Source organism: Mauremys mutica, chromosome 4, assembly GCF_020497125.1.
Source record: "Mauremys mutica isolate MM-2020 ecotype Southern chromosome 4, ASM2049712v1, whole genome shotgun sequence".
NCBI lineage: Eukaryota > Metazoa > Chordata > Testudines > Geoemydidae > Mauremys > Mauremys mutica.
Window position 1 is genome coordinate 158,212,715 of NC_059075.1, and position 22,499 is coordinate 158,235,213.

General features: G+C 62.8%; 1 protein-coding gene across 1 annotated transcript; it reads left to right on the plus strand.

Moving 5' to 3' along the window:
- Window positions 1-3,823: 3,823 nt before the first annotated feature.
- On the plus strand, window positions 3,824-21,954 carry LOC123368483 (tyrosine-protein phosphatase non-receptor type substrate 1-like). The gene is made up of 7 exons (XM_045013316.1): window positions 3,824-3,960; window positions 6,922-7,251; window positions 7,703-8,002; window positions 11,824-12,114; window positions 16,264-16,371; window positions 16,530-16,868; window positions 19,521-21,954. The coding sequence occupies exons 1-7, from the start codon at window positions 3,900-3,902 to the stop codon at window positions 19,556-19,558; spliced, it is 1,467 nt and encodes a 488-aa protein (XP_044869251.1). The 5' UTR covers window positions 3,824-3,899; the 3' UTR covers window positions 19,559-21,954.
- The last annotated feature ends 545 nt before the right edge of the window (window positions 21,955-22,499 follow it).

Genomic DNA, 22,499 nt, shown 5'->3' on the forward strand with positions numbered 1-22,499 from the left:
GGGACCCCTCAGGACCCCCATGTAGGGCTGTCCCAGCCGGGCCTGGGGGGCGGGTCCCTGCCCCAGCCCGGCTCTGGGTCGCCGTGGGGATCCCAGCCTGGGGGTATTTCACCCCCACCCGGCTCTGGGCTCCGCCCCCCTGGGGTCACAGTCGCCCCTTCCCGGGGGCAGCGCTGCCCAAGCCCACCCAGGCCTCGGCCAATGCCCCGGACACGGGACACCCTCTCCTCCCTCCCGGCAGCGTCCCAGCAGGGAGAGGGGCCGGACCCTGCACCCCCTGGGATGGGGCAGCCCCCGTTCCCCTCCCGGGGGGCCTGTCCCACCGCCCCAGGCGCAGAGAGTGTGGGGCCGGGATGGGGGCCCAGCTGCGGGGTTCACCCCCCCACACATCGCAGACGAGGACACAGACCGAGCATCACCCGCGGCTTTATTCAGACAACAGCTCACAACCTGCGTCCCAGAGCCGCCCCGTGGGACCACCCCACCCCACGTCCCCTCATGCCCCTAGCCCCCTTAACAGCCCTTCAGAACGTGCCTCCCAAACCTATATACCCCCCTCAGGCCCCATTTACTCCTCCTCCCCAAACTCCAGTACTCAAACCCGCCCCCAGGTCCCTCCCACGCTGTCTGCTCAGCCCCACTTTAACCCCTCCCCAAAATCCTTTCACCCCCACCCTCAATCAGCCCCCCCGTCCTGCCCCCATGAACTCCCCACCCAGCTCCCTGCCCTTCCCTGCTGACCCCCAACAATCTACTCACCCCCAGCCCCAAACCTCTCTGCCCCCAACAGCCCCAGCCCTGCCCCTCAGTCCCCAGTGCTCCAAATCTCCCCCCCAACCCCCTCCCCAAACGTCCTCCTCAGCCTTAAACGTTCCCTTCAACCTCCCTGCGGTGCCCAGCCCTCCACCCCCTCATCCCCATGTGTCCCTCAGCTGCACCAAACCTGTCTGTGATGGGTTGGGCCCCCCGTTGTGGGGAGCCAGGGGATGTGCCGGGGTCCCCCCGAGCCCGCTGGCCCCGCCAGCCTGGGGTCCCTGGCACTGGGCTGCTGTGTCAGGCCCTCGACCCCCTTCCCAGCACAGGCCAGGCCAGGCCAGCTGCAGACACAGACTGAAACCGGCTCTGTGTAGGCGGATTCAGCTGGGGGCTGCCAGGGTCCTGTTCTGGCCCCAGAGCGGGGGCAGGGGAACGGCTGTTTGGGGCGGTTCTGGGGCCAGACAGGCCTGGCCTAGCCCACCTACAAGGCCCTAGTGGGGACAGGCGCGGGGCCGGGGCCTCGGGGAGGGGGGCGGGCGCAAGGGGGTTCGGTTTTGTGCAGTTAGAAAGTTGGCAGCCCTACGGGGCCCCCACCCTGGGCTGGGGGGTGTTTTAAACGTTGCCAAGCCGCTTACAGTGAGTGCATTTGGGGCTGGATTTGTTTAATGCTGGGCACGATTCAGCTGCAGCCGGCGCACTGAGATCTGCCTGGCCTGGCTGGCTCCGCCTTTGCCTTTCACTTTCGGTTTGGGATTTCGTTCACTGTCGTCGGCTGGCTCGGAGCTGGAGGGGGAGTGGGGGTGGCCCGATCCCGGTGTGCCTTGGGGTCTGCACGGCACCCGACATGATGGGGGCCCCTATCCTGATCTGGGGGGGTGTCTGTGCAGACCCCGGTATGATGGGGGCCCCGACCCCTGATCTGGGGGGGTGTCTGTGCAGACCCTGGTACGATGGGGGCCCCGACCCCTGATCTGGGGGGGTGTCTGTGCAGACCCCGGTATGATGGGGGCCCCGACCCCTGATCTGGGGGGGTGTCTGTGCAGACCCTGGTACGATGGGGGCCCTGACCCCTGATCCGGGGGGGGGGGGTCTGCTCAGCACCAGGTGTGCCAGGGGCCCTGATCTCGGCGGTCGCTGCGAGGTGCTGCTGTAACACAGACAATAATAGTCGTGTTGGTAACAGCGTTTGGGCTCAGGATTTAACTCCCACATGGGCTGGGGCAGCTGTTTAAACACAACTCAGCAGAAATCAGCTTCCCTCCTAAACTGGCCACACGTCCTGCTTCTGCGTTCGCTGGAGATCGGACGTTTCTACCCAGGCTTTGGTGTAGGGCCTGGTGCTGCCTGTTCTCCGACGTGGCTTTCCTCAGCCCCGTTCCTCTCCGGGTTTGGCTTTGGGGCGGACATGGGGACGCAGGCTCTGGACCGGGCCTTGAGGCGGGGGATTTGCAGCCTGGGAACGTCTCAGGTGGGACAGAAGCCAAGGCCTTTGATTAATTCCCGAGGGACTCGTTTACAGACCTCGGTGCCCCAAAGAACGTTGCAGAATCGTCCCTTCCATGCCAGCAAAGGCGAATCGGCCGCGGCCTGAGCGGGAGGGAGGGAGGGAGGGAGAGGGACCATCCGAAGGACGTGCTGGGCGTTAGACGGTCCGAGACACAGAGCAGGAGGGTGAAATTCAATTCACAACCGGTGGGAATTTCGCAAAGATCTGCAGGAGCCCTGAGCGTGTCTATCACGCGGAGCGCAGTCCCGTGTCTCTGTCTCCAGCCGCCTAGCGTCTCTCCTCGTGCTGAGACTGTACGCGTCTCGGGCCAGGGACGTCTCGTGCAGCCCCTGGCACGACAAGGCCCTGATCCCGGCCGGGGGTCCTGGGGCGCCACCGCGAGGCAAAGAACAAATAATAAAAGTAGCAGGAAGCCGGGTGTGCGGGTGAGCGGGGTGATGTCATGCACCCGGACTTCCCTTCATCTGTTATCGCTCTCTCACTAGCAGCGGAGTTCGGGCTGGGCCCGGGGCCTGGTCAGAACTGGGCCACAGGTTTTTGTAGCGGCTTCTTGACCAAAATGACAATTTCCCACCAAATTTAAATTTTCCAGTTTATCATTTTAAAAATAGTCAAACTTCCTGTTTTCAACAAAACCCTTTGATTTCTGAGGAGAGAGGAAACTCCCGCAGCAGGGCAGGTTCCCGCTGTGGGATGAAAAGCCAGGAAAGGTTTGCAGGAGATTCAAAACAAATTAATTGCCCCTGGGAAGTGTGGGGCATTTCTGTCCCTCTCTGCTGAGGGGTGCGTGGCCGGCTGGGGGAACCGGGGCGGCTCCTGGCTCTGACACCCCCGGGCCCCTGAACAAACCCCAGGTGGGCAGGTTTCCAGGTGGGCCGACGCCACCACTTGATGGGCCGAGCTCAGAGCCCCTGGAAGCTGGGACCCGGCCAGCGCTGAGCCCTCACCCACCTCCGGGCCGGCCTGAACCCAGCCAGACCCCAGAGCAGAGAGAAACTCGCTGGGCCAAGAGACCCTGTAGGGAGCTGGGACAGCGACCTCCAGCCTGAAACACACGGGTGACAGGTGGGAGCCGTCCTATGTACTGGCAATGGGGCACGGGTCCCCAGCTCCCAGCCCCCGGGGCTCCCCACCCTTCCCCTGGAGGGATCCCCCCAGCCCCAGGGCTCCCGGACCGTCCCCGGTGGGATCCCCCCAGCTCCCAGCCCCAGGGCTCCCCACCCTTCCCCCAGAGGGATCCCCCAGCCCCAGGGCTCCCGGACCGTCCCCGGTGGGATCCCCCCAGCTCCCAGCCCCAGGGCTCCCGGACCCTCCCCGGTGGGATCCCCCAGCCCCAGGGCTCCCCACCCTTCCCCCGGTGGGATCCCCCCAGCTCCCAGCCCCCCCGTTGCTCCGCTCTCCCGCCCCCCAGGCAATCCCGCTCCCCCCGACGGGTCCGCCCCTGGGTCCCTGCCCGGGTCTCTGCACGCTGGGGCGCTGGCGCTCGCAGCCCCGAGCTGTGGGTCCCGCCCAGCCCCGCATCCTGCCCTTATCTCGCCCTCCCAGCCAGGCCGGCCCCGCCCCTCCCCTGCCCTCCCCGCCGCAGAAGCGAAAGTAACCGGGGCTGGGGCCGCGCCGCCCCGTCCCGCACCGCACGATGCCCCTCGCCGTGGCGCCCGGCCTCCTCCTGCTGCTGCTGCTGCTGGCGAGCGGGGCCCGTGAGTAGCCGCCGGGGCCGCCCCCTGCTCCCCGGCCCAGACCTGCCCCAGAGGGGCGGCGTGGGCAGGAAACCCGGCCCCGGGGCCAGCCCGGGCGGGGCCTTGGCGGGACGGCGGTGCGGGCTGGGCGCAGGGTCCCGCGGGGGCTGGGGGGTCTCCGAGCCGGAGGGGCTGGTGGGTGAAAGTGGGGAGCTGGGAGCCCGGACTCCTGGGTTCTCTCCCAGCTCGGGGAGGGGAGTGGGGGCTGGTGGGTTAGAGCAGGGGGGGCTGGGAGCCAGGACTCCTGGGTTCTCTCCCTGGCTCTGGGAGGGGGGTGGGGGCTGGTGGGTGAAAGTGGGGAGCTGGGAGCCCGGACTCCTGGGTTCTCTCCCCGGCTCGGGGAGGGGAGTGGGGGCTGGTGGGTCAGAGCAGGGCTGGGCACTGAGAGGGGTCTGGTGGGGGGGGGGGGGAGCCAGGACTCCTGGGTTCTCTCCCAGCTCTGGGAGGGGAGTGGGGGCTGGTGGGTTAGAGCGGGGGGACTGGGAGCCAGGACTTCTGGGTTCTATCCCCGGCCCTGGGAAGGGGGGTGGGGGGCTGGTGGGTTGGAGGGGAGGATTGGGAGCCCGGACTCCTGGGTTCTGTCTCACACTGGCACACCCCATGGCCAGGCCCCACCGCAAACCCATGTCGCGCTTCCTCTGGGCCGCTCCTGCCCCCCAGCCCCCTCGCACCCATCACCTGCTGTCATGGAGTGTGGGGGAGTCCGGCCCTGCCCCCCTCTTCCTGGGACTCCCAGTGACTCTCAGCCAGCCAGTAACACAGAAGGTTTATTGGACACAGGAAAGCAGGATACAGCAGAGCTCGGAGATACAGCCAGGACCCCTCAGTCTGGTCCTTCTGGGCAGGGGCGGCTCTACCTTTTTGGCCGCCCCAAGCAGTCATGCCTGGGAGGCGCCCCCGAGCCGCGGGAGTAGTGGACCTCCCGCGGGCATGACTGCGGAGGGTCCGCTGGTCGCGCGGCTCGGCTGGACCTCCCTCAGCCGCGGACGGTTCGCAGGTCCGGCGGCTCCGGTTGAGCTGCCGCAGGCATGCCTGCAGGAGGTCCAGCCGAGCCGCGTGACCAGCGAACCGTCCGCAGTCATGCCTGCGGCAGGTCCGCCGGCCCAGCCTGCCGCCCCCCCCCGGGAAAGGGCCGCCCCACGCGCGTGCTTGCCGCGCTGGGGTCTGGAGCCGGCCCTGCTTCTGGGGGTGCAGGGAGTTTAGTTCCCAGCTTGGGATTCCCTGCACTGCACCCCCCAGCCCCGAACCGAAACTGACCCCCCCTCTCCAGCCCGCTCCCTGCCTTTGTCCAGCTTCCCGGGCAGAGGTGTGGATCTCCACTCCGCCCCCCGCCCCCTCCCCCCCAGCTCAGGTCCTGTCCCTCACCTAAAGTCACCCCCGGCTCTCCCAGCCCCCACACAGACAGTCCCTGCTCCATCACACCCGCAACCTGCCCTGGGGTTCTGGGACTAATTCCCCCCCCCGCCCCCCCGGGACCAGCTCAGCGCTGGCATCCACCGTGGGGCTGGCAAGGGGGTGTCATGGCCACAGAATTGGTTAATGCTGCTGGGGGTGCACGGACCCCCGACCAAGTCAGCCCGGAGAGTTGCCCGATTAGCAAGGGGTTGGGGTGGTGCTGACGTGGGGGTCAGACACAGGGCAGGGGTCCTGCTCCCCACCCCAGCATGGGAACAGCTGGGGGGAGGGTGGCCCCTGAGGGGAGCTTGCAGTAGGAGACTCAGGCTGGGGAACATAGGGGGCAGGAGGTGGGCTGGGGCCAGGGCTCAGGCTGGGGGCACAGGGCGGGTGGGGAGCTGGGGCCAGGGGCTGAGGTGGGGGGCACAGGGGGCAGGTAGGGCTGGGGGCACAGGACAGGTGGGGCTGGGGGTGGGGGCCGGGGGCTCAGGCTGGGGATATGGGGCAGGGGCTCAGGCTGGGGGGCACAGGGTGGGTGGGGCTGGGGGCGGGGGCCGGTGGCTCGGGCTGGGGGCACAAGGGACTGGGGCAGTGACCGGGGTGGTGCCGGGGAACCATGTAACGGCCGCAGCACAAGCTGCGCAAACAGGAAGCGCGTCGCTTCCTCTGCCTGAGGCTCGGCGCCACCTGCCCCCGCGGGAACCCAGCGCCCGGCCCACGTGGGGCCGAGGCTGCCAGGCCTCAGCCTGGAGCCCGCCCCCCCAGCACTGACTGGCCCTTGCAGAGAGGATGGGGGCTCCCATGGGGCTGGGGGGCAGGTGGGGGGCTGGGGCCGGGGGCTCAGGCTGGGGGTACAGGGGGCAGGTGGAGCTGGGGGCACAGGGCGGGTGGGGAGCAGGGGCCAGGGGCTCAGGCTGGGGCACAGGGCAGGTGGGGGGCTGGGGCCGGGGGCTCAGGCTGGGGGTACGGGGGGCAGGTGGAGCTGGGGGCACAGGGCAGGTGGGGGGCTGGGGCCGGAGGCTCAGGCTGGGGGTACGGGGGGCAGGTGGAGCTGGGGGCACAGGGCGGGTGGGGAGCAGGGGCCAGGGGCTCAGGCTGGGGGCACAGGGGGCAGGTGGAGCTGGGGGCACAGGGCAGGTCGGGGGCAGGGGGCAGGGGCTCAGGCTGGGGGCACAGGGCGGGGGGGGGGCTGGGGCCAGGGGCTCAGGCTGGGGGTACAGGGGGCAGGTGGAGCTGGGGGCACAGGGCGGGTGGGGAGCAGGGGCCAGGGGCTCAGGCTGGGGGCACAGGGCAGGTGGGGGGCTGGGGCCGGGGGCTCAGGCTGGGGGTACGGGGGGCAGGTGGAGCTGGGGGCACAGGGCGGGTGGGGAGCAGGGGCCAGGGGCTCAGGCTGGGGGCACACGGGGGTGGGGGCTGGAAGGGAGCTCAGTCCCTGGGGGTGGTGGGGTCTCCCCCCGGGCTGCCCCACTCCTGCCCTCATGCCCCGCAGAGCGGCGAGTAACCCCGTCTGTCTGTCTGTCTGTGCAGGGGGCGCCCTGGTGGTCTCCGTCCCCGCCTCCCCGGTGCGGGCCCAGCCGGGCTCCGACCTGCTCCTGGGCTGTCACTTCTCCGTGGGGGGGCCCGTGGACATGCAGGCGCTGGTGGTGCAGTGGAAGCTGGGGGACCGCCTGGTGGCCGAGTTCGATGAGGTCCTGTCGTACCCCAGGGCTGGGGCCAGACTGTTCCTGGACGAGCTGCGGGTCGGCAACGCCTCCCTGCTCCTCCCGCGGGTGGGGGGCGCCGACGCCGGGCTCTACACCTGCTTCGTCATCCACTCCCCGAGCCGGGAGAGTCAGCAGCTGGAGCTGCGCGTGGAAGGTAACTGCAGGATGGGCTGGGGGGCAGGGCTGGTTGGGGGGCAGGGTCCCAAGGCAGTGCCCAGAGGGCCGGGGCTCCAGGGTTGGGTCCGGAGCCGCCCCGTGGCCCCAGCACCTCTGGATAGATCCGTGTTGGGAGCTCCTGGCCACGTGGCAATCAATGGGGGGAGGGTCCCAGGTGCATTGAGGGGTCACTCCCACTAAGCCACCTCCCCCCGGGGCAGCACCTGTCCCTGCCCCATGGCCCGGCCAAGTCTCCGTGGGCAGCACCGTGGTGGGGTGGATGAAGGCCTTGGGGGGCAGAGGGGGTGGGGGACGGAGGAGGGTGGTTGGGGGTGGATGAGGGCAGCGTGGGGCAGATGGGGTGGGGGGCAGATGAGGGTGCTGTGGGGCGGTTGGGGCAGATGACAGGGTCTGGGCCCCATTGACTCCCCCCTCCCCTTCCCCCCCAGCCCCACCCCGTGTCTCGGTGAGTGGCACCGTGGTGAGGGCCGGCGAGCGCAGAAACGTGACCTGCAACGTGAGCCACTTCTATCCCAAGAGCGTGATCGTCACGTGGCTGCGGGACAAGCAGGTCGTGGGGGGCCCCGAGACGCCCCACGCCCAGCTGGGCCCTGACGGCCTGTACAGCGCGACCAGCGTCCTCCAGCTCGTACCCAGCATCTCCCTCGCCGACGCCAACTACTCCTGCCAGGTGCAGCACGTCGCTCTGGGGGCGCCGATCCAGGAGCTCTTCCGGCTGAGCGTGTTGTGTGAGTCACCCCACTTCTCTACACGCCTCTGCAGCACCCCCCACTGCCAGAACCCCACTGCACCCCATTCCCCCCACAGAACCCCATCCTCCCCACAGCACCCCCACTTCTCTACATGCCTCCGCAGCACCCCCCAGTGCCCATCCCTGCTGCTCCCCCACTTCTCTATACACCTCCGCAGTACCCCCCAAGGCCAGAACCACACCCCCCACTGCACCCCATTCCCCCCACAGAACCCCATCCTCCCCACAGCACCCCCACTTCTCTACACGCTTCTGCAGCACCCCCAGTGCCCCTCCCCCAGTGCACCCCCACTTCTCTACATGCCTCCGCAGCACCCCTCCCTGCCCATCCCCTGCCAGAGCCCCATCCCCCCGCTGCACCCCCACTTCTAGATACACCTCTGCAGCACCCCCCAGTGCCCATCCCCCACCAGAGCCCCACTCTCCCCACAGCCCCCCTGTCATAGACAGTAAAGGGCTAAGAAGTTCACCTAGCCTAGCTGACACCTGAGCCAGAGGAACCAATGGATGCCCAAGATGTTTCAAGAGGAAGGAGGGAAGTTTTTCCTTTGTTCAGTTCATTAAGTTCTGTGCCGGAGTGAGACAATCAAGCAGTCACCCAGAGTAGTGAGTATTAGACAAGGAATGAATTAGCTGATGTTTGTTTCCTTTTGTGACTTTGTCTTTTTGCATTAGCGGGATAATCAGACTGGGTTTTCTTTTGTGTACTAAGGTTTTTGCCCAGGGGAACAGCCTCTGTGTTTTGAATCTGTTGTCTGTGAGAGTAGCTCGTATGCTAATCTCTGAGGTATTTTCTGTTACCCCTTTTCCTTAATTAAAAGCCTTTGTAAGAACCTGATTGATTTTTCCCTTGTTTTGAGATCCCAGGGGTTTGGATCGGTGTTCCCCAGGAATTGGTGGAGAACTCTCTAGGGTACCCAGGGAAGGGTTACAGTACTTGGGAGGGAGAGATTTGGGGTGGGGAGGAGAGACAGAGCTTCCCAAATGACTCATAAACAGCTGTTTTAAGCGATTTGGGTGGTGGCAGAAACCAGATCTAAGCTGGTTGTTAAGCTTAGGGGTTCTCATGCAGGTCCCCACATCTGTACCCTAAAGTTCAGAGTGGGGGTGAAACCTACGACAACTCCACAGAACTCTGTCCCCTCACAGCATTGTCCATCTCCCCTGCAGTGCCCCATCCTCCCCACAGCACTGCCCACCCCCCACCAGAGCCCCATCCCCCCACTACACCCCCATCTCCCCACAGCACCCCAACCCATACTGTACCCGTGCAGTACCCCCATGCCCCGACAGCACTGCCCACCCCCTGCCAGAGCCCCATCCCCCCACTACACCCCCATCTCCCCACAGCACCCCAACCCATACTGTACCCGTGCAGTACCCCCATGCCCCGACAGCACTGCCCACCCCCTGCCAGAGCCCCATCCCCCCTCTTCACCCCCATCTCCCCACAGCACCCCAACCCATACTGTACCCGTGCAGTACCCCCTTGCCCCGACAGCACTTCCCATCCCCCACCAGAGCCCCATCCCCCCACTACACCCCCATCTCCCCACAGCACCCCAACCCATACTGTACCCGTGCAGTACCCCCATGCCCCCACAGCACTGCCCACCCCCTGCCAGAGCCCCATCCCCCCACTACACCCCCATCTCCCCACCGCACCCCAACCCATACTGTACCCGTGCAGTACCCCCATGCCCCGACAGCACTGCCCTCCCCCTTCCTGAGCCCCATCCCCCCACGAGAGCCCCATCTCCCCACAGCACCCCAACCCATACTGTACCCGTGCAGTACCCCCATGCCCCGACAGCACTGCCCAGCCCCTGCCAGAGCCCCATCCCCCCCCTTCACCGCCATCTCCCGTGAGCACCCCAACCCATACTGTACCCGTGCAGTACCCCCATGCCCCGACAGCACTGCCCACCCCCTGCCAGAGCCCCATCCCCCCACTACACCCCCATCTCCCCACAGCACCCCAACCCATACTGTACCCGTGCAGTACCCCCATGCCCCGACAGCACTGCCCAACCCCTGCCAGAGCCCCATCCCCCTCTTCACCCCCATCTCCCCACAGCACCCCAACCCATACTGTACCCGTGCAGTACCCCCATGCCCCGACAGCACTGCCCACCCCTGCCAGAGCCCCATCCCCCCTCTACACCCCCATCTCCCCACAGCACCCCAACCCAAACAGTACCCGTGCAGTACCCCCCTGCCCCGACAGCACTGCCCATCCCCCATCAGAGCCCCATACCCCCACTACACCCCCATCTCCCCACAGCACCCCAACCCATACTGTACCCGTGCAGTACCCCCATGCCCCGACAGCACTGCCCACCCCCTGCCAGAGCCCCATCCCCCCTCTTCACCCCCATCTCCCCACAGCACCCCAACCCATACTGTACCTGTGCAGTACCCCCATGCCCCGACAGCACTGCCGACTGCCTGCCAGAGCCCCATCCCCCCACTACACCCCCATCTCCCCACAGCACCCCAACCCATACTGTACCCGTGCAGTACCCCCATGCCCCGACAGCACTGCCCACCCCCTGCCAGAGCCCCATCCCCCCACTACACCCCATCTCCCCACAGCACCCCAACCCATACTGTACCCGTGCAGTACCCCCATGCCCCGACAGCACTGCCCACCCCCTGCCAGAGCCCCATCCCCCTCTTCACCCCATCTCCCCACAGCACCCCAACCCATACTGTACCCGTGCAGTACCCCCATGCCCCGACAGCACTGCCCACCGCGAGACAGAGCCCCATCCCCCCACTACACCCCGATCTCCCCACAGCACCCCAACCCATACTGTACCCGTGCAGTACCCCCATGCCCCGACAGCACTGCCCACCCCCTGCCAGAGCCCCATCCCCCCCACTTCACCCCCATCTCCCCACAGCACCCCAACCCATACTGTACCCGTGCAGTACCCCCATGCCCCGACAGCACTGCCCATCCCCTGCCAGAGCCCCATCCCCCCACTACACCCCCATCTCCCCACAGCACCCCAACCCATACTGTACCCGTGCAGTACCCCCATGCCCCGACAGCACTGCCCACCCCCTGCCAGAGCCCCATCCCCCCTCTTCACCCCCATCTCCCCACAGCACCCCAACCCATACTGTACCCGTGCAGTACCCCCATGCCCCGACAGCACTGCCCACCCCCTGCCAGAGCCCCATCCCCCCACTACACCCCCATCTCCCCACAGCACCCCAACCCATACTGTACCCGTGCAGTACCCCCATGCCCCGACAGCACTGCCCACCCCCTGCCAGAGCCCCATCCCCCCTCTTCACCCCCATCTCCCCCCAGCACCCCAACCCATACTGTACCCGTGCAGTACCCCCATGCCCCGACAGCACTGCCCACCCCCTGCCAGAGCCCCATCCCCCCTCTTCACCCCCATCTCCCCACAGCACCCCAACCCATACTGTACCCGTGCAGTACCCCCATGCCCCGACAGCACTGCCCATCCCCTGCCAGAGCCCCATCCGCCCACGTCTCCCGCATCTCCCCAACGCTCGACAACCTCTTCTGTACCCTTGCAGTACCCCCATGCCCCGACAGCACTGCCCATCCCCCACCAGAGCTCCATCCCCCCACTACACCCCCATCTCCCCACAGCACCCCAACCCATACTGTACCTGTGCAGTACCCCCATGCCCCGACAGCACTGCCCACCCCCTGCCAGAGCCCCGTCCCCTGTACAGCTCCCCATTCCCACGCAGCGCCCCCTTGCTGAGCTCCTGGGGACCCTGGAGCCCTGACCTTGTCTCCCCGCCCGGCAGCCCAGCCACGACTGACCCTGCTGCAGCCGCTGGTGACGCTGGAGGGGCAGGTCATTCTGCAGTGCCTGGTGAGAGGCTACCACCCCCCCGAGATCACGGTGCAATGGCTGCGGGACGGGAAGCCCCTGCTCACCATGGAGTCGTCCCCCACGAAGGAAGCAGATGGGTCCTTCGCCCTCCGCAGCAGCTACATCCTCGACCGGCCAGAGAGCAACGCCCAGGCCAATTTCGCTTGCCACGTGCAGCACCCGGCGCTGAGCACCCCGCTGGAGAGCACAGCCACCTGGACAGGTCAGTGTGATGGGCTGGGAGTCAGAAGGGGGGAGTGGTCTTACCCTCCCCCCCTCAGCCCAGCCAGCCTCAGCATCGCTCCCCCCTGTGCTGCCCCCTTCCCTGGCATTAGCCCCTCCCTAACTGCGTTAAAATTACCAGCCTTCACTTTCATCTGCTCCCGCTAGTGCCAGGGTGGGGGGAGCCTGTGAGCAGTCATAGAATCCTAGAATCTCAGGGCTGGAAGGGACCTCAGGAGGGATCTAGTCCCACCCCTGCTCAGAGCAGGACCAACCCCAACTAAATCATCCCAGCCAGGGCTTTGTCAAGCCTGACCTTAAAAACCTCTAAGGAAGGAGATTCCACCCCCTCCCTAGGTAACCCATTCCAGTGCTTCACCACCCTCCTAGTGAAATAGTGTTTCCTAATATCCAACCTAAACCTCCCCCACTGCAACTTGAGACCATTACTCCTTGTTCTGTCATCTGGTACCACTGAGACCAGCCGAGCTCCATCCTCTTTGGAACCCCCTTCAGGTAGTTGAAAGCAGCTATCAAATCCCCCCTCATTCTTCTCTTCTGCAGGCTAAACAAGCCCAGTTCCCTCAGCCTCTCCTCATAAGTCATGTGCTCCAGCCCCCTAATCATTTTTGTTGCCCTCCGCTGGACTCTCTCCAATTTTTCCACATCCTTCTTGCAGTGTGGGGCCCAAAACTGGACACAGTCTCCAGATGGGGCCTCACCAATGTCGAATAGAGGGGAATGATCACGTCCCTCGATGTGCTGGCAATGCCCCTACTTATACAGCCCAAAATGCCATTAGCCTTCTTGGCAACAAGGGCACCTGCTGACTCATATCCAGCTTCTCGTCCACCGTAACCCCTAGGTCCTTTTCGGCAGAACTGCTGCCCAGCCATTCGGTCCCTAGTCTGTAGCAGTGCATGGGATTCTTCCATCCTAAGTGCAGGACTCTGCACTTGTCCTTGTTGAACAGTTTTCTTTAGGCCCAATCCTCTAATTCAGCAGTCCCCAACCTTTTCATCTGGCGGGCGCCAGACGAAGGACCATGGCGACGGTTGAGCATCCGCCGAAATGCCATTGAATTTCGGCGGCGAAGCCTCTTGATGACGTTGCTTGTTGGCGGGAAGCGGCATCATCGAGAGGTGTTGCCGCTGAAATGCCGCCAAATTTCGGCGGTATTTCGGCGGATGCTCGACCGCTGGCCAGGACACGGGCGCCATGGCACCCGTGGGCACTGCGTTGGGGACCCCTGCTCTAATTTGTCTAGGTCACTCTGGACCCTATCCCTACTCTCCAGCATATCTACCTCTCCCCCTTGTCACGGAGTCCCCGGGCGCTGCTCTGGAGCTGCTCCCCACAAGCCAGGCAGGACCCTGGGGAGCCTCCTCTCCCTCGGAGCAGCCTGTCTGCAGGGCAAGAAGCTCCCACGGCTTCACCTCCTGGGTCTCTCCTTGGAGCATTCAGCATCCTCTGCCCCTCCGTGCGCTTCCCCCAGCGAGTCCACCCAGGCGGGGTCCTGGGGGGGCCACAGGGTCCTGCCCCCCCACTGCGCAGTCAGACGTGACTCTCAGCCAGCCAGTGACACAGAGGTTTATTTAGATGACAGGAACACAGTCCAAAACAGGACTTGCAGGTACAGACAACAAGACTCCCCTTAGTTAGGTCCATCTGGGGCCCCAGGGAGGCCACCGCCCTGCTGGGAGGCCCGAGCCTCCTCGGGGCTCCCCTCCATTTCCCAGCCAGCTTCCAAAAACTACCAAACCCCCTCCAGCCCCTCCTCTCTGGGCTGCGTCTCTTTCCCGGGCCAGGAGATCACCTGAGCTCTCTGTCTCCAACACCTTTAGCATCCCCTGGCAGGGGGGGAAGGGCCTGGCCATTAGTTGCCAGGCGACAGAGGGTGGCCAGAGCTGACCCCCCCCCCCCAGTATTCAGAGGGAACATTAAAACCAGTCCCACTTCATCACACCCCCATCTTAGTGTCACCTGTGAACTTGCTGAGGGTACAATCCGTCCTATCCCAAGGACGCTTATCAAGTTTGCAGATGATACCAAACTGGGAGGGATTGCAACTGCTTTGGAGGACAGGGTCATAATTCAAAATGATCTGGACAAATTGGAGAAATGGTCTGAGGTAAACAGGATGAAGTTGAACAAAGACAAATGCAAAGTGCTCCACGTAGGAAGGAACAATCAGTTTCACACATACAGAATGGGAAGAGACTGTCTAGGAAGGAGCACGGCAGAAAGGGATCTAGGGGTTATAGTGGACCACAAGCTGAATATGAGTCAACAGTGTGATGGTGTTGCAAAAAAAGCAGACGTGATTCTGGGATGCATTAACAGGTGTGTTGTGAGCAAGACACGAGGAGTCATTCTTCCGCTCTACTCTGCGCTGGTCAGGCCTCAGCTGGAGTATTGTGTCCAGTTCTGGGCACCGCATTTAAAGAAAGATGTGGAGAAATTGGAGAGGGTCCAGAGAAGAGCAACAAGAATGATTAAAGGTCTAGAGAACATGACCTATGAAGGAAGGCTGAAAGAATTGGGTTTGTTTAGTTTGGAAAAGAGAAGACTGAGGGGGACATGATAGCAGTTTTCAGGTATCTAAAAGGGTGTCCTAAGGAGGAGGGAGAAAACTAGTTCACCTTAGAGGCTAAGGATAGAACAAGAAGCAATGGGCTTAAACTGCAGCAAGGGAGGGTTAGGTTGGACATTAGGAAAAAGTTCCTAACTGTCAGGGTGGTTAAACACTGGAATAAACTGCCTAGGGAGGTTGTGGAATCTCCATCTGTGGAGATATTTAAGAGGAGGTTAGATAAATGTCTATCAGGGATGGTCTAGACAGTATTTGGTCCTGCCATGGGGGCAGGGGACTGGACTCGATGACCTCTCGAGGTCCCTTCCAGTCCTAGAGTCTATGAATCTATGAATCCGCCAGATCATTAATGAAGATATTGAAGAAAACCGGCCCCAGGACTGACCCTTGGGGCACTCCGCTTGAAACCGGCTGCCAACTAGACATGGAACCATTGATCACTACCCGTTGAGCCCGACGATCTAGCCAGATTTTTGTCCACCTGTGATGGAGTAGGGAGTGGGGAGGATTGACCTGGGGATGTTGTGTGGGAGTTTTACTGGTACTGTCTGTATTGGGGGATGGGATATCAGGGTGTGACTTCACTTGAGGGACGATACCTGCACTTGTAACTTGAGCCCAAGGGAGGGGGTTGGGGCCAGGTGACACCACCTGCCTGGGAAACTGGACAAAGGCTGGAGGAGGAGCCGGGGTGTGTGGCTGGAGGAGATGGCTGGAGGGGGTTTCAGTTTGGAGCTGGCTGGGGAAAAGGAGGGAGGCCTGGGGCCGGGGTCCAAGCTCCCTGCCCCCCCCTTAAGATGGACCTGACTGAGGGGGGTCCTGTTCTCTGTACCTACAAGCCCTGCTTGGGACTGTGTTCCTGTCGTCTAATAAACCTTCTGCTTTACTGGCCGGCTGCGAACCCCGGTGAATCGCAGGAAGTGGGGGGTGCAGGGCCCTCTCTCCCTCACACTCTGTGACACCACCTTATAGTCCATTCATCCAGCCCATACTTCTTTAACTTGCTGGCAAGAATACTGTGGGAGACTGTATCAAAAGCTTTGCTAAAGTCCAGAAATAGCACATCCACTGCTTTCCCCTCATCCACAGAGCCGGTTATCTCCTCATAGAAGGCAATTAGGTTAGTCAGGCATGACTTGCCCTTGGTGAATCCATGCTGACTGTTCCTGATCACTTTCCCCTCCTTTAAGTGGCTCAGGATTGATTCCTTGAGGACCTGCCCCATGGTTTTGCCGGGGGCTGAAGTGAGGCTGACTGGTCTGTAGTTCCCCGGATCCTCCTCCTTCCCTTTTTTCTTCCCTGTCTGCAAAGAGGCAGCCGAGAGCAAGGTGGGTGAATGGGGCCCGTTGCTGGAGGGAGCGGCTGGCTCCATCGATCGCTGCCATGTGGGGAGTTGGCCAAGGGGAGCTGCTGGCTTCCTTGGTCTCTGTTTTGGGAGCTTGTGCGGTATCTGAACCCGTTCCACATCGCAGCCTCCCGGCAGGAGCCTGGATGGTGTTTGACTGCCCTGGGCGTGGGGCCGGGAGCGGAGCAGTAACCCTGTCTCTCTCCCCGCAGTCCCCACGTGCCCCCGGTTATGGATATGGATATGGATATTGCTGGTCATCGTACTGATCCTGCTGGCGCTTCTCGTGTGGATCATGTACCAGCTCCTTAACATCAGCAGTAAGTGGGCCTGGGCCCAATCCCTGGAGGGTTACCCCTCCCCCCCAGCTTCACGCTCTCCCCACCCCCTCCCCTGCAACCCCCTCCCTCCGGCTCACGCCCTTCCCCCTCCCCCACACCGTCCCTCCCCCCCGCCTGACGCTCTCGTCTCCCCGCAGTGTCCCCGATCCGTGCCTGGGAGTGTTGGCCGAAGGGCGGCGTCACCGTGCTGCTCTGCGGGGTGGAGGGGAGGCTCCGCGACACAGACAGCCTGGCCTGGAGCAGCCTGCGCCTGGGGAAGGTGCTGGGCCCTGGGCAGCCCGGGGAGCTGAGTGCACTGAAGCCGGAGCAGCGCCACGTGGTGACGTGGCGGCGCCGCCTCGGGCTGGGCAGGCAGCAGCTCATGTCGGTCCTCACCGTGCAGACCCCGTGTAACGAAGAAACTTTCAGCTGCACGTTCCGGCCGAGCACAAGGGACGTGCAGCAGAGACAGATCACAATCCCCGGCGTGGCGGCGGGTGAGCGGGGCAGGGACCGGGGGAAGGGGCTGTGGGGGGTGGCAGATCAGCACAGTGGGAGCAGGGGGCTGTGGGGTGCAGGGGCATGCGTGGATTGGGGTGCCATGGGGAGACAAGGAGATGTGGGGCATAGGGGGCACAGGATGCAGGGGGAGGGGAAGGGGGGTCTGTGGGATATGGGGTGCAGTGGGTGTCACGGAGTCCCCGGGCGCTGCTCTGGAACTGCTCCCCACCAAGCCAGGCAGGACTCTGGGAGCCTCCTCTCCCTCGGAGCAGCCTGTCTGCAGGGCAAGAAGCTCCCACGGCTTCACCTCCTGGGTCTCTCCTTGGAGCATTCAGCATCCTCTGCCCCTCCGGGCGCTTCCCCCAGTGAGTCCGCCCAGGCGGGGTCCTGGGGGGCCACAGGGTCCTGCCCCCCCACTGCGCAGTCAGACAGCTGGGTAAACAGCAGGTTTATTAGGCGACAGGAACACAGCGTAGGACAGAGCTTGTTAGCACAGAAATCAGGGACTTTCAGCCAAGTTCAACTTGGGGAGAGGGGAGCCCAGAGCCAGGGCTCTCGTCCTCCCCCTGAGCCCCAAGCCAGCCAGACCCACTCGGTTCCAGCTGCCTGGCCCCTGCCTGGCCCATTGCTCCTCCTCCGGCCTGGTCACATCCCCCTCCGGGGTCTCTGGTTAGGAAGGGGCGGTCACAGCATCCATGTGTTCCCTGCACCCCCCACTTCCAGCAATTCCCCGTGACTCTCAGCCAGCCAGTGACACAGAGGTTTAGTCGATGACAGGAACAGGGTCTAACACAGAGCTTGTAGGTACCGCGAACGGGACCCCTTGGCCGGGTCCATTCTGGGGAGTGGGGAGCCCAGACCCAGGTTCTGCCCACCCCCGGTCTCCCCAGCCAGCTCCAAACTGAAACCCCTTTTTTCTGCCTTCCACAGCCCCCCCCCCCCCCCCCCCCCCCCCCCCCCCCCCCCGCTTCCCCTTTGTCCAGCTTCCCTGGCAGAAGGTGTCACCTGGCCCCAACCCCCTGGGCTCAGGTTAGGGAGATCAGCTGCTCTACAATCTGTTTGAGAGACAGGAAGGCTGGTCACATGTGATTCCCCCCTGCCCCCCGCTCCCGCCATGAACCCTACAAAGCCAGGAAGCGCCAAGTTCTGGGGCAGCTCGGAGCCGTCCCCTGACGCTCCCACAACACGTGTCCAGGGACGGTGACAGACTCGGCACTGCACTGGGGAGCTCCTGGGGCCTGGCAGGGTTGTGCCCAGCTGCTGGGAAGCGCCCTGCCCAGCCCGGGTCGACAGACACACGCTCAGTCTGCTCCAGCTACTGCCTGACAATAGCCGTGTGGCCACAGCGGGGGGATGCGGGGGGCCAGGCTAGCGCCGAGTGCGACCCCAGGGGCCAGGCAGGGCCGTACTCCGGTGACTGTCCCGAGCTCCTGCGGTCATGCGGCTGTTTTTAGGCCCCAGCGCGTCTGTCTGTCCTCACTGGGACCGACCCCTCCCGGCTGCTGTGTAGATGTGCCCGGCCAGATCCAGACACCCTGGAAATGGCACACTCACCTCCCTGCTGGTACGGACACCCTGCAAACGGGACACTCACCTTCCTGCCAGTGCACCCCCACGCTGTCCCCGTGAGCTCCTGCCCCCCCGGTACACCCGGCTCTCCGGGTCCCTAGCCTGTGCGCAGCTCAGTGCGGAGCGCGGTGAGATTGTCAGCACCTTCGGCGGCAGCCCTGCTCCGTCAGTGGGGCCGGGAGCTTTTCACACCAGGCAAGAGATTTGTTTGTTCTGGTTCATTCCTCCCCAGCTGCAGGGATCCTGCCCAGACCTTACATGAGTCGCCTCAGGGGCCAAACCTCACAGGAACCCTAACAAAGGTGTAGAATGAAACCCCTGTGCAGCCGTAAATTCCGCGTGTGCCAGCATCGCCCACAGCAGCCTGGGGCAGGCGATAGGGCAGGGAGGTCACCCCTCTTCCCCAAGGGGGGAAGGATTCCCCGGCAGTTAAGGAGCAGCTGGTGATCCCCTCCTCACAGTGGGTAGCAGAGCATTACAAGCACATTACGAGCCCTGGGGGATTCCTGGCCCAGGCCTGGTGCTTCCTCGTTCGGTGCGTGGGATTTAATACTAGAGCCGGGACATGGGCGTCTGGTGTGAGCTCAGCCCTGTCTGTCCCCACCTGCCCCCTTTCCCAGCGGCGCCGGAGTCAGTTCTCTGGAGAGACGCGTTAAACTCTCCCCTTTACCAGCCAGCGTGGGACATATCTCCGCTCTCCACACCCCTCACCATCAGCGCTTGGGGGGGGCCAGAACCTGACCACGCTGGCAGCCTGGTTCTCTGGCCTGGGGAGGGAAGAGCTAACGAACAGCTCAGGAACGGGGGGGCTGGTTCCCCAATACCCAGCCTGGGGCAGTTACAGGTCTGAGCTCGGTGTGTCCTGGGATTACAGGGGCAGGCAGCGAGCTCCGGGCCCCCCAGAACCCGGCACCCACCTGGGTGAGGCTATGGGGTGGTTTCTCCCCGTCTCCAGCAGGCTCTGTTCTGTGGCTGGCAGGGCCTGGGCAGGGTGGGGAGTTTAGCTAGTGGGGCTGAGCCTGGGGTGTTCACAGGGTCCCCAGGCAGGGGCCTCATTCCCGTTCTGTTCCTCCCTCCAGGTGGCCCCCCTCTCGATGGAGACACGTCCGTTTTTTGACTGTCCTGCACTCACGCCACGGCCGGTGCTGGGGAGACAGAGCCAGCTGCAAACCGCTGGGAGAGGAGAGAACAAACTGACCCCTTGTGATGCTGTGTGATCGGCATGTGACCGTGCACAGCACTGGTGTTGCCACAGTGCTACAACTGCAAGAGAACTTGTACCAAGCACGTCATGTCCGGCGTCACTGGGAAAGTTGTGAATTGCTAAGTGTGGATATCCTGCTTATATGTGTAGCCCCCATCCCCCGTTCACCGGCCCAGAATGAGGTGGTTCAGGATCGGGGAAGCCTGTTTGTGACCCTTTACACAACTTTAGGGGACTGGGCCTGAGCCTCCTGTGTGTGCTCTGCGTTGTGTGTCAGTGTGTTCACCTCAGACCAGACCCACTCAGACAAACCACCAGAGAGCGCGACCACACTGTCCCGTAAAGGCGCTTTAAGCTGCTAAGTGTTGACTCAGGCTACGGCTACATGAGAGACTTCAAAGCGCTGCCCTCTGAGCGCTCCCGCGGCAGCACTTTGATGTGCAAGTGCACGAGTGTGGTTGTGCGTGAGACAGCTCTCCCAGCGCTCCTGGTCATCCGCCGCCGCAAGGGGAGTCGCTCCGAGCTCCGGGAGCCTGTCTACACTAGCGCTTTAAAGCGCTCTGACTTGCTGCGCTCAGGGGGGTGATATTTCTCACCTTGAGCCAGCAAGTTAGAGCGCTGTCAAATGTGCGTGTAGACAAGGCCTCAGCCCCTGTGTCTGTTCCTGGGGTAACACCCCCAGGCAGGTTACATCCAGTCTAGGCAGCACAACATGACTGGACTGTTCGAGTTCGATGGCCCGTTAAAGGAGACGCCCCTAACCCTAGAGGGAGCTGGTGAGTGAGCCTTCCTGCGGGTGCCCCAGCCAGAATCCGGGCAATGGCTGCCGATGAGACTCATGTGACGTGCTCATGTGACCCTGGACTCCATCTTGGGCCGGTAATTTTCCACAGTCTGTGCCTGTGGGCTGTGTTTGGGACAGTAAAATTCCCAGCACCTGGCAGAGGCTATAAAAGACCCTGAGACATCTGCAATTGGGCTTCGTGTCCTGCTCTGATTCTCCGGACTGTGGATTTACAGCTACAAGGGTCATTTGAACTGTGACTGAGGGCCATCCAGTCTTTTGGAAGTTGGCTACAAGGCTTTACAAGCCAGCCGTCTATTCCATCCCTGCTACAGGCCTGATCCAAGAACACGCCATTGTTGTCAGCATATGAGCTATTAACCATGTGTAACGCTCGTCGTCTTCTCTTCTCTATGAATAAACCTTCAGCTATTAACTACTAACGGGCTGGCAGCGGCGTGGTTATTGGGTAAGAGCTGAGTTCGTTTGGCCTGGCTCTGTGCCTGATCTCTTCATGGCCCATGTTAGAGTTCGATTCGGCCCAGAGGGAGGCAGCTGCAGGAAGCTGGACGGGCGGCTGGATGAGCTGGGGGACAAAGGACTGAGGAGGGGCCAGGCAGGGTTGTTAAGCGTGGGCTGCTGGAAGATGCAGACTCTCCTGAACTGGGGAAAAGGGGGGTCAGAGGGCGCTGGGCTGAGCAGGCGGGACCCTGCTGTAACTTTGGGTTCTCTGTTTGCCATCCAAGCCCTTCTATGCCGTGTCCCAGACAGCTGATAACCCGACTGCTCTTACCCCGGAAGTGTCAGTTCCTATCAGCCAGGCATGTTCTGTTGTGAATGGAGCCACTGACTTTCCTTGTGGAAGATCCAGTGTGGGGAGCTTCGAGAAGGTCTCAGACGGAGTAAAAGCTGGTGAGGAATTTAAACAGCCCTGTAACCGAGTGGCCAGCTTGTTGGGGAGACCAGGCTGTGGGACAGGACTGTCTCCAGGCAGACTCTGGGAGTGAGCAGTCTGGGCTGCAGTTTCAGAGGGAAGACGGGGCAGCTGAGTCTGCAGAGCAGGACAGCTGGGCGGTTCATCTCTGGAGAGTGCAGGGGGTGGCAGGTAAACGCTCATCTCTAGACACTTGGGATGTGACTTGTGGTCTCTCAGCGAACTTAACATCTGAAACCCTGAGCCACAAGGATTGAGATCCCCAGTCACTGACTGGAGTCACCCTGAGTATGGCCATTGGACTAGAACCTGGGCTTGGAAAAGGGGCAGAACAAACTTTTGCCTTCACGTCAGTTTGGGAACATAGTGCTGACAACTCCTGCTGGCAGCATGGACCATGGGGAAACAAGGCGAAAACACCGGAGGCAAAATCCTGGGATTCTTTTTCTAAAACTTGTAAAACAGGCAAACTAATAAACTGTTCAAATGGAGGAAAACAAACAAACAAAAACCCACCACCTCTGGACTGTTTCTAAAAGGACTCTTGTCAACTACAAGCTCATCTCTGCTGTGTATCTGAACCTCCAGAATTGAATTCGTCTGTCTGTAGATTGATCTTTTAACCAACACTCTCTCTCTTTTCTGTTGTAATAAATTTTAGCTTAGTTAATAAGAATTGGCTGTAGCGTGTATTTTGGGTAAGATCTAAGTTATCATTGGACCTGGGTGTGTGGCTGATCCTTTGGGGTTGGAAGAACCTTTTCTTTATATGATGGGAAGATTTTCAGGAATCATCTGTCACGGAGTGCGGGGGAATCAAGGCCCTGCACCTTCCTGCGATTCACCAGGACTCTCAGCCAGCCAGGAAAGCAGAAGGTTTATTTAGCCGACAGGAACACAGTCCAGGACAGGTCTTGCAGGCACAGACAACAGGATCCCCCCTGTTAGGTCCATCTTGGGGTCCCAGGAGCCCCACAGCCCCCTTGGGGGGTCAGAGCCCTGTCTGGGCTCCCTCCATTCCCCAGCCAGCCCCTGAAACTCTCTCACTCCCCAGTGTCCCCCCACCCCAGCCTTTGTTCAGCTCCCCGGGCAGAGGTGTCACCTGGCCTCTCCCCCCTCCCTGGGTTCTCACGTTA

What these genes read in the sequence shown, in the direction of transcription:
- LOC123368483 (XM_045013316.1), top strand. Translation starts at nt 3,900, where the DNA reads ATGCCCCTCGCCGTGGCGCCCGGCCTCCTCCTGCTGCTGCTGCTGCTG. An exon ending in GCTGCTGGCGAGCGGGGCCC is followed by an intron (nt 3,961 to 6,921) that starts GTGAGTAGCCGC and finishes CTGTCTGTGCAG; the next exon opens with GGGGCGCCCTGGTGGTCTCC. An exon ending in CCAGCTCCTTAACATCAGCA is followed by an intron (nt 16,372 to 16,529) that starts GTAAGTGGGCCT and finishes GTCTCCCCGCAG; the next exon opens with TGTCCCCGATCCGTGCCTGG.